Consider the following 11,988-nt stretch of genomic DNA (forward strand, 5'->3'; position numbering starts at 1 on the left):
AAATCAGTTCCCAAAGTGTGTTTTTCGTTATGTGCATGCTGAACTGTATAATAAAATGAATAAATACATTTTCAAAAATAGGGTGCAAATGTAATATAGACTTTTCTAATAATTGTTTATTGGTTTGATAAGAGTGAATATCACATAAGCATAGTCATCATGGGTAGGGTAAATAATAATCTACAAAGGAAAAAATGGGGGCTCTCTTGGTCTAGAGGTGTTGGCCTCTCATTCAAATGTCCCGGGTTCGAATCCGGGAAGCGACCGAAAGATTTTGTTCGCTAAAATTGTTCCCTTTCACCTCCTTTCCTGCCCTCTAGCAAGGTTCTGTCGTCTGCTTTCGTCTCCTCTTTCTGCCCCTCCCCCCTCACCTCCTTTGCCCCCTCCTCTGGGCTCTTGACTCTTTCTGCAGCCTTTCTACTGTTTCTCTTTGGCTCCTTCTTACTGCTGACTTCCAGCCACACCCCTGATCTTCTAGTAGGAAAGATCTACACCTCGCCTTCTCGGACAAGGGCGAAAAATTTCGGAGTTGCAAGTTGCGCACGTTAAAGATCCCTTGGTGGTCTAAAATCGATTTTAAAAATAGGCTTCGGCCGCCACCTGAGCAAAAACTCAAAATTTTCTACCAACTGAAAAAGTTTAATGTGTCCTGCGCGCTCATATGATCTTATGCAGTTACAAGTGCCGTAAAACACTTACCAAAAATACGGGGAGAGATCTCCTAGTAAAAGGTGAGCCAACACTTGTCTTGCGGAGGCTATCTGCTCTTGATAATAATAACATTGATAAATAAATCAGAAGCACGGCAACCACTAAGAAAAGGAGACACGGGAAATATCTATGTTAAAGCAGCACCATTCAATTTTGCCTTACATTTTCAGAACGAATCCACAACTGTAGACTGAATCTTGTTTTGACAAATGCGAGAGCCAGGAAAGTGCCAGTTTTCAATATTTACAGGGGCATCTCTTTGTTAAGCCACACTGGGAAAACGTAAGCAAAGATCTTAGCTAGAACAGTAGATACGACCTATTGTAGAGAAAAACCTGAGCAAAGCTCAGTTTGGATTCTGAGAGGGGAGAGATTGCATGGATGCTATATTCGCATTACGACAGCTATGCGAGAAAACCATCGAACACAGCAAATAATAGAACATTGTCTTTATAGACCAGGAGAAGACTTTTGACTGAGTGGATCATGCAAAACTGGAAGACGTTCGAAAAGTATGGCGTCAAAGGACAATTGGTAGATAATGTCAGAGCTCTATATGGTCGCTTTTAAACACAAGGGGGTTATCCCGAAAAATGCTGTTTTTAGGAAATCGAAGGTAAAGTTTTTGGACCCTTGTTCAGTTTTTTAAAAAGACAAGGTGAGTTTTCTCTATAACCAAACAAATATACACACCAATGAAACCAAACTTCTCCTATAGGTAGGGCAATGCTCACTTTTGGAGTATGTCAAGATTTCTTGAGACTTCCGAAATCCGGGTTATCCCGCTTGTCCTTAAAAGCAACCATATACCAACAGCAGACGCTTAGTAAGAACAAAGGAAGGCAATGCAGACTGGTTCAAAATAAGATCTGGAGTACAAAAGGGATGCATTTTTTTCTCCCTTCCTGTTTAAAATCTTTGTGGACACAATAATGCAAGACGTAAACCAAAGACCAAAAAGCCTAAAAGAACTTTTAATACTTCTATTTGCTGACGACCTGTGTCACGACGTGGTGGAATCAGGCGCTCGTCAGTTTGGGGGCATGTGGAGTTATTGGTATCCTCTGAAAGCTGATTTATTTGCCTTGCTTCTAATGAAATAAGTATCCATTTATCTTGAATAAAACTCCTGATGTTTGCAATTGAACGAAGTGAGGTCGCCTGGTTTCATTGAAGAAATTAGCGAGAAAATTGTCGCCAAAGTTTGGAAATTCCAATAGCTAAATAGTCTTTTTAAAAATTGACATATTTTGCGCATTTTATCAATGTTTTTCTGTAAAATTCACATGTAAATATGTTTTTATATGGAGATGTAAGATCTTAAGCTAAAAAATAAAATTTCGATAAAAATTTACAAGCTGGAGGGAAAATGCGCTGCTTCTGCAATTTCGTTATTTTGACGAGCGCCTGATTTCACCACGCTGCCTCACACAATGTCTTATTCATCCAAACCAACAAAGCTTCCAGAATCACAATATAATGAACGGAACAACAGTTGCAAAAAAATTGAAACAAAAATAAGCACATCAGAAACAGAAGTTAGGAAAGTGAGCCGCAACCATAGTTCCATGATTTTCCACGTCAATAGTAAACAACTGAAACAGATGAAGGGGTTTAAATAGATTGGCAACACTTTTTCTGAAATCGGATCCATAGACAGAGAAATGCGACATCAAAAAGCCAACGCTGTCCCCTACCAGCTCGCACCTCTCCTATCTCATCACAAAGCAGCTCCATGTACACAAAGAGACAACTTATTACTTCAATATTTATACCAACATTATGCGGTATTTATCTTTGTCGAGATAACAACAGATAACAACTGATAACAACTGATAACAACAAATAACAACTGATAACAGCAAATAACAACAGACAACAACAAAATAACAAATATCAACACAAACGTCCTAATTTAGTGTGTTTTTCCCGATGAATTGGTGGGGTACTTATTTTTGTCGAGTTAACAACAAATAACAACTGATAACAACTGGTAACAATAAAATAACGACAAATATCAACACAAGCATCCTAATTTAGTTACTTTTACTTCGTTTTTAAGATAGTCAGTTGTTATTTGTTGTCAGCATAACTATACCATTCGAATCTGTTATATTATCTCAAATCCTCAAAATACAAAGACATTCAGTGTTGCCAAGTGGCAGTGTTACTCTAGATTTGTTTAAATACATGTTTACTAGGATTTTTTTTTTTTATCACAAAAAAATTAATTTGAAAATGACTTTAGAATGACGATTTAGGTAGAAGTTCAACTGGAATAAAGTTGAACCGAGTCTGCCCACCATGTTTTTATTTATTTTTTTATTTATTTTTTTCAAATCTTGCCTTACCCTAACACTAGACGATGTTAGGCTACACCCCGAGGTCCACCTATCCACTTTCGAAGAAAATACACATTTATTGATAAGTTCAGAACGGGTAATTCAGACATGTATCAACGGCACGAGATTTTGACTGCAGATTCATAGAAACAGAAAAAGACCTTACTTAAATTGATTCTAGATTCATTACATATTACAGGTCCTGCTGTGATGGAAGATGGATGTGAAGAGGACTGCTTTTTTCTATAATATTATATACGGCCTAAATAAGGTCAGGTGGGGAGGGGGGGGCGAGCTATAGGCTATATGTGGCCTAAATAAGGTAAATGAAGGTGGTTTAGCTTATCTAGGCTATATGTGGCCTAAATAAGGTCACCCTATTTGGTATTCATTTGACCCCCTTCACCCTATGATCTAGATACCCAGTTGTGAACACTTGTATACGTGAGGCAGAGACTGTTCTTCAAGATTCAGTGAGGTTTTGACGGGTACAGACTTACTACCATACCGCTGGTAAACAATAATATAGAAAATATTGTTAAAATAATTAATTTCATACCATTCTGACAAATATCTTGCATCATGAAAACCTTTTACTATATTTAGCTTTTTGAGTCTGTTAGTCAAGGCGAGCAAGGGTTGGTTTAATTTGAATAAATAGAAGTGCATCCACTATCCACCCGACAAAGATCCTTTAGCTCGGGGAAAAGGCAAAACAGACAGATAGAAACAACAAACAGCAGTAGACCTTACAGTAGCATTCTCCAAACATCTACTGAAAAAAGATAAGCATCAAGAGACACAACCACAGTGTAGAGTTTAAATGCACCTCTCAATTTCTAGGGTTATGTAAGTTTAAGTGGTATGACCCCCTTATTCAACATCCATCTCCTGTAGAACCGAGACAGGTGGACAGCCTCGAAATCTCCTCAAACAGAACAAGTACAAGAATGCCCCACTAGGGATTCTAACAGGGCTCATGCGCACCATAGCCCAGCATGAAATCAACTGAGCTTAAGACACACCCATGACACAACTAAGAAATATAAAGAAATACACTACAACTTCAACAAATCAATATGTTAAATAGTACGCCTGTAAAAAAGAAGACATGACAAGTACATAAAGATTCGTTGCCTGCACCACGTCCTTCTGTCCAATTTTCATGGCCCTCGCATCATTGTGGTCATAAGTGCCCTGAAATTCCTGCAAATCTTGCCCCCCAAAATACATAAATAAAAGTCATCAAAACATGCACGTGGTGAGATCCATTGTCTTTTAGTCTTTCTATATTACTTTTAGGAAGCAACATATCATACACACAAAAAGAGCAGGAACAAAGATTGCATAGAACTTCTATTCAAGAATATATTTTTAAAATGTACATACTTTATGTCCCCATCAACACAATTCAGATCATCCAGAAACTCACGGAGCCAACCCAAGCTGAGAGCAATACAACATCCCAGCAGAAAGACCGAGATACTTTATACTACAAATTCAGGAACTAAACTCAGGCCATCCATGTGCGACGACAAAGTAATTTCAGTGAGAACTCTGGGGTCACATAACGTGGCTATTGGTGATCAGAGATAAACAAGGTCACACAGATTTTGCTTGTTGATACACATATCTCTCCATTAGCAAGCTGTTCTCCCTCACGAAGTCAGGGCCTGCAAACCCATTTCAGTGTTGTACATCCATTTTCATTATCACCAAAAATCAAATTATACAGATATCAGTCTATATTATGTTGCCTCTTTTCCTTTGATACACGGGAAACGAAACGGCAGGAATCTGCAAACATGCACATTTTAATCATGGTAATTATACATAGATGAGCTATCCAACCTGTATAAATATAAACTGACAGCTGTTAACGCCCCAATTATTACTCGTGTTTTCGAACCAGCACACAGTCAACACCGCTCAAGATACATTATGAAGGTCCTACTCTCTACACTGACCCTCATCATGATGATAGGCTTTAGTCACCAACAGATATGTAGGCGAAGGAACAGGGAATGTCAGGTAAACTTACACATAGAAAAAAATGGAACAACATTGTACTCTTTGTTCATTACAGCAAGCTAAACCTAATGATTTTACCACCATAAAGATATCTAATATTTTAGCTAAGGGTCTTGAAAGTTTATTCAGGCCCAATTTGTTGCAATTTTTTCTTAAATTATTTTTAAAAATTTATGGGAGAGGGGGGGGGGGGAAAAAGAACAGACAAGTGCCAGTTCTAACTGGTCTGGGGGGGGGGTGACAACGTTCTCCGATTACAAATGCTTTGTATGATTCACCTCGCTTCATTTTGCTGAAATCTGCATTCATGTAATGAAATTGCTAGGCACATGGGTATAACAAACCATCTAGACATCAGTATTTCAATAACAGGTTTTGAGGAATCAGGACAGGAACGTTAAAGGGACAAAAAAAGAAAGCCCAGATTTCATGTTCAACCATAAACTATTCTAAAAAATTAAGTTCTCTGAAACTGCGAGGCCCTTTGAATTACAAAACTGACTCTTTTCCTTCTAAAACATGGAACCAATCTTTAATGTCAGTGGCGCCGCCCAACAACCTTCAGATATGCCGACAACATATGTTTAATTGCACATTCAGAAAAGGGCCTTCCATTGTTTCGAAATATTTGTGGGATGGAAAGATAAAATAAGAGGTTATTTTTAAATGCTCAGAAACTAAAACTGTAAGTCCGATTTGTAATCTTGTAAGCAAAGGTGAAAAAATTCAGCACATAAAACATTTCAGATGTCAAGGTTTTACAGTATATCATGACATTCAATGCTATGTGTACCCCGGAAATAAAACAGAAAAATTGCAATGGCTAAAGATAGGTTTTTTATCATCTCACTGAAGACCAAAAGAAGAGTTTTAAAAGGCAGTGTGTGGCCAACCCCTCTCTGTGGCTGTGCAGCTGTGAATGCTGACCAAAGACAGACACAATACTTAAAGAAAAAAAAGAGTGTTTGCATAAGAGACCATTGGAGGGAAAAGAAATCAAATAAGATAGCGTGAAGGAAGCATGAAGGGGTGCTCACTAATAAAAACAATAAGAAAAAGACAAATACAGTGTCTGGACATTCGAATAAAGGCCTCCAACACCTTGTTCTAACTGGAAACACTGAAGGCAAAAATATACCGGGCAAGACCAGGAACTTATGTTTTTGTTTTTGTAAAGTGTTTTACGGCGCTCGCAACTGCATAACTGAGCGCGCGGGACACACCTTATGTTTTCAGTTGATTGGAAATTTTGAATTTTGCCCGGGTGGCGGCCGAAGCCTACTCTTATCGATTTTAGACCACCAAGGGATCTTTAACGTGCGCAACTTGCACACGGGCCCTCCGGGATTTTTCGCCCTTGTCCGAGAAGGCTAGGTGTAGATCTTTCCTACCAGAAGATCAGGGGTGTGGCAGAAAGACAGCTGTAAGAAGGAGTCAAGGAGTAGCAGTAGAAAGGCTGCAGAAAGAGACAGGAGCCCAGAGGAGGGGGCAAAGGAGGTGAGGGGGTGGGGGTAGAAAGTGGAATTGAAAGCAGACAACAGAACATTGCTAGAGAGCAAGAAAGGACTAGAAAGGAGACAAATTTAGAGAAGAAAATTTTTCGGTCGCTACCCGGATTCAAACCCGGGACCTTTAAATGAGAGGCCAACATCTTAACCTCTAGGCCACGAAAGCCCTTTCCAGGAACTTAGGAAAACGAACTGATGGGTGACAGGGACTGATCAGGAAAGAGTTAGTTTTTATAGAGCATCAGAGCAGAGAAATAAGTGGCAAGCCATGACTGTCCATGTTTGTTTCCGATTTGCCACTTCATGAGGATTATAAGACTGTTACGGATAAAAAAAACCCAGCAGATGCAAATACCCAATTCCTACTTGAATGGGGTTAGGAAAAAACATGTAAAGAGTCTTTCCCAAGAATTTATCTCTTCCAGAGCAGCCAACAATCAAACAGCTTGTTTGAGTTAAAGAGAAGGCGATAATCCAGCACAGAAGAAGCAGGATAGACAGACCAACAACACACAGATAGTGCACAAATACGCCCTACATGTGGCACCCTTAAACCACTCACTGTGATAATGTTCTGCCCTCTAACTCAAACAAATAACATGTTGCCTTCACTATTCAGGTTGGGAGAAACCAGTGCTGCGACAACTTGGTCTGCAGGCAAAAGAATCTGGGATCTTCTAGAACAACATGTCAGTTGAGAGATACAGTAGGCCAATGCAGGGCAGAAGACCAGGCATGCGACACAGACCTCAACTCCAGATGTTGCGCAGGTAACTTGGTTATTGTTGTCCTGGTAACTAATCACACTGTCTCAACAGACGTTTGCCTGATTAATTAAGTTCTAAGCCCTTTTAGCACAGTGTAACGTTTCCATGAAAAAGAACAGAGGAAACTTCAGGAATTGTGTTTGGTTATTCTGAGAACCATCCAATGAAAAGAAGTTGGTGATTGTACAGGTTTAACTCAACTTTCAACGCAGTAAGGTTATTGAAGAGATACTAAAGTGGAAAAGAATACTTTTCATCTATCTACGTTTATCTCGGCTAAAAGTTTTAGTAAAACGTGCTTGTTATTAGGGACATTACTGAGCTCTGTTTTACAATGATTATGGGAGATTCTGAGTCAATACGTTCAGATGGGCATAAAAGCAAGCCTGGTTTATAATAATATATATGGTTGGATCAGTCTTTTCTGTGATTTCCAGTGAGTGTGAAATACATCTTCCACCTCAAACAAAGGTAAAAGTATAGATGTATGCAGTGTCGAAGTTTTGCCTCTCAAAAATAATATTTGATACATGAGACACACTGCCCGAAGTCACCCCTCTTTGTCCGAAGTTTCCCTCACGTTTATCCGATATCTTCCGCAAAGTGGGGTGGTTTCGGACATCTTAATGGTATATCTGATAGAACACTGGCGGTAAAACCTGATGGTGCAAGAAGCTGATATCGCAAGTGGCGATGCTCAAATGGCTTACAATAATGGTGAAACGTCTTTAGGGGGAGGGGGGGCCTGAAGCACGCAGCAGAACCAAATGTAAAAAATGTCCGAAGCCTACCCGCTCTCCCCCATATTGTCTACAAAAGGAAATCCTTTTTTAATCTTTGCTTTAAATAAAGGATATAAAATGTCACATGTTTTTACGTAGCGCAGTTCCCAACCTGTCCCCGTCGTATTGTGCAAAAGAAATTCTGAAATTATACAAACTGAGCCCAAAAATGTGAAATTATGCGATTCTGTTAATTTTAACAAAGAATGATAAAGGAAAATAATCAGAAATTATGAAAAAAATTATAACAACCCAAAAATGTGAAATTATGCGATTCTGTTAATTTTAACAAAGAATGATAAAGGAAAATAATCAGAAATTATGAAAAAAATTATAACAATTTTGCTAAATTTGGCGAGTGCATAAAACCACGGGGACAGCCGAACCCCCACCCCCCCCCCCCCCCCCCAAAAAAAAATAACCAGGTAATTTGAACATTCAAGATGTAAAGAAGAGACAGGCCAAGCAATAACACCCCCCCCCCCCCAACCAACGCTTGCTAGGTAGGCCTACACCCATCAAAAAGTAAAGTTTTCCCTTTCCTTCTCGGCAGGTTTGGTATGCGAGAGAAACACTTTGGGTGTTAACAGATGCAGACAGATCGGCCTATGTAAAACCGTCGGCGATTCCTGTACTCCTGGCCTAACGAGTGAGTGCTGCTCTGAACTGACCTGTCAGCAGAAGCGAGGAGCCACCCTGGGGTACGAGTGCCAACCCAACTGTAAGGGAAGTAACGAGAAGTGTACGATTGGCGTCAACAACTGCTGCCCCCCTTATAGGTGCAAGCAAAAGGGCGGACTAGCCGGAACTGTGTGTCTTCTCTAAACAGCAAAAGCCCTGACAAACCCAACTGTCGTCAAGAAAATCCAGTAGGAGGCCCCTGAGTCAAATGGAAGTGATGACTGATGAAAGCATCGGCTGCATGGGACAGGATTTCCTGTCTAACAGAAACCTTTAGAAGATCTACTGACCAGTTGAATAAAGAAATTTATTGTAAAAATGATCAGATTTCTTTGCCTTGAAGCTTGTTTACTTACATTGGTTTCTTCTAGTACAAGAAAGGAGTAGAACAATGACACAAAAATGGTCATTTAATGCAAGAGAGAGCAAGACAGACAAAACAAAACAAAGCAAAAACACTAGCTGCGACACTTGCACTTTTATTTCTCTTCCCAGGCTACCATCCTTGTGATTGGCTGCTCACATCCGATGGCTACACCCACATTGATTAATTATACAACCTTGAAAAAAATATGAGGTAGATTGTTTAATGTCATAATCAAATCAGTCGCATTATTATGCCAAAAATGGTTGTTTTTGCCCTTCAAAGTCCAAGGAGAAAATGGATGGTGATCGATGAGGCCAAGAATATGCACAATCCTACAGACGGTCATTACTTTGCTCACGTGGAGATGTCTAGATGGTCTTGGGAGGAGCTGTTATAATGGGGTTGTGCAGTGTTTGTGTACTATAAAACGTGGGGAGTATGGCGGGGCTCAGATGTACATGTAAATGGGGGCGCACTGGCCATACCGTTGTATGAAAGAAGGCCCACATGTTTGACATGCCTGAAACCTCTGTCGTGAGTTGTAGTACTATATTACCACTTGAGACCAAATGACTCACCCATCACAACAACCCTCCCCCCACCCTTTTTTCCACAAATTACCAAAAAATGGATGACATGGTTCAAAGGGCTGGACTCTGCAAAAGATGAAGCATTAGTCGCTTCTACGGACAAGCGGGCTCTGACCCGCATTTCGGGGGTTTCCAGAAATCCAATAGGAGAAGTATGATTTCATTGGTGTGTATATTTGTTTGGTTATAGAGAAAACTATCCTTGTTTTTTAATAAACTGAAGGAGGGGGGAAAATTTCACCTTCAATTATCTCATAACAGCATTTTTTCGGGATAGCCCGTTGTGCTTAAAAGCGACCAATTAACAGTATGAAAGGTCAACTCCGACAATAGTTTAGTTTGAGTAGAGAAGCACACTATCACTAACACAAAAAAAAACACTTTCATGTTTCGTAGGGACAGAAAAACATCAGCAAAATCAAGAGGAAAAGTAAAAAAACCAACCTCCCAGCGGTGCTCTACAACGACCCAACAGTGTACAAAGAGCGGAAGGATACATACCTGTCCTACAGAAGATGAAGATGCTGAGCTAGTTTTAATTTGTGAATCCAGCTTTCGATCCCACTTTAGAACCATCGGTCAACCCAGTTCTTTCAATCCATATTACATGATTTATTAAAACAATTTAATATACTACAGTCTAGCAAGCACATAAAAAAATCAGCACAGCGTGGAAATCTTTTCGTTATGTATGGATCTCACTTTTTTAATCTTTGTTTTTTGTGTTTTTTTTTTGTTTGTTTTTTGTTTGTTTGTTTGTTTTTTTTGTTTTGGTTAGTGCTTTACAGCGCTCGCAAGTGCATCAGGTCATATGAGCGCCCGGGACGAATTAAACATTTTCAGTTGGTAACAAATGTTGAATTTTGCTCGGGTGGCGGCCAAAGCCTACTCTTATCGATTTTAGACCACCAAGGGATCTTTAACAGCTTGCACACGGGGCCTCCGAGATTTTAAGCCCTTATCCGAGAAGGCAAGGTGTAGATCTTACTTACCATAAGATCAGTGATGTGGCTGAAAGACAGCAATAAGAGGGAACCAAGGAGTAGCAGTAGAAAGGCTGCAGAAAGCGTTATGAGCTCGGAGGAGGGGGCAAAGAAGGTGTTGGGGTGGGGGCAGAAAGTGGAGACGAATGCAGTCGATAGAACATTGTAAGAGAGCAGGAAAGTAGGTGAAAGTGAAAGGAGAAAATGTTCCGCCGCTGTCCGGATTCGAACACCGTAACCTCTCGAACACGAGAGTCCCATGGATCTCAGGGTACGTCCAGGGAGGTAAACACAGTTGTACACTTGGGTAAAAGTTACCATGCCACCCCAACTTGTGAGTTGGGTTCATTGACATTGTCTTGTAGATTTGGGTTATATACAGTTAAACCTCGTTATAACTTATACCGCCTACCTTGGGACGAGCATGAAGTTGGCAGTACAGCGGGGCTGGCGGTACAACGAAGTTTTCATGTCCTCTGTTAAATACATGTAGCATCGACTGCCCTACGTCAAAAGAACTTGTTTACCAACCATTAGATTAATTACTTGGAATTACCTGGATCCAGAGCTAGAATCAGAGCAAGCGGCACATGCCCATAACTGCTCATCTCTTCTTTCCAGCGTCCACCTCAGGGTCTTCCTGTTAATTGTCTAAATGAGGAGCTGGTTTGAGACACGCCTGACCACTCCTCGGAGCAAACTTTTTTCCCTGTGACCCGCACACACTTTTCTTCTATTGTGCTGAGTGTGTGGGAGTCTGTCTCCTCTTGGTCGTAAAGACTCTCCTTGCATCTGGCGAACACTATTGGTGGGTCGAGCATGATTCGGCCACTGGATGCTGATTTGCCTGCATGTTCATCAGCACGCTCATTTCCGTGCACCCCTGCGTGACCAGGGCAGAACACCCATGTAATCCTTAGGAGGTGGCTATTTGCAATGGAAGCTCTCCAGTCACTGTAGAGCCACCCATTGCTGATTTTTTCTAGGGTGCTCGTCGAATCTGTGACGAACAGGGCATGTTTATACGCTTCCATACCAGCGCCTCTGTTTTAATCTTTGGCGCACTTGATTTCCTATTTTCGGATGTAATGGATGATGATTGTCTGCTCTTACTCGTAGGTAGGCCTTGACTTGTGCTAGCTTGTGTCGGTGGGTTAAGGTTGGCAGGTCCAGCAGATATCTCGTCACGGGTGCATCCCAGAACAGCTCTCATTCCTTCATTTTGA

The 11,988-nt window shown here is 40.6% G+C and overlaps 1 protein-coding gene across 1 annotated transcript; it reads left to right on the top strand.

Annotated features, from left to right (window-relative positions):
* The first annotated feature begins 4,962 nt into the window (after positions 1 to 4,962).
* LOC106011411 (keratin-associated protein 4-1-like) lies at positions 4,963 to 9,144 on the top strand. Its single transcript, XM_013080971.2, has 3 exons — positions 4,963 to 5,084; positions 7,212 to 7,362; positions 8,695 to 9,144. The coding sequence occupies exons 1-3, from the start codon at positions 4,995 to 4,997 to the stop codon at positions 8,964 to 8,966; spliced, it is 513 nt and encodes a 170-aa protein (XP_012936425.1). The 5' UTR covers positions 4,963 to 4,994; the 3' UTR covers positions 8,967 to 9,144.
* The last annotated feature ends 2,844 nt before the right edge of the window (positions 9,145 to 11,988 follow it).

Source organism: Aplysia californica, unplaced genomic scaffold (assembly GCF_000002075.1).
Source record: "Aplysia californica isolate F4 #8 unplaced genomic scaffold, AplCal3.0 scaffold00108, whole genome shotgun sequence".
In the NCBI taxonomy this organism is placed as follows: domain Eukaryota; kingdom Metazoa; phylum Mollusca; class Gastropoda; order Aplysiida; family Aplysiidae; genus Aplysia; species Aplysia californica.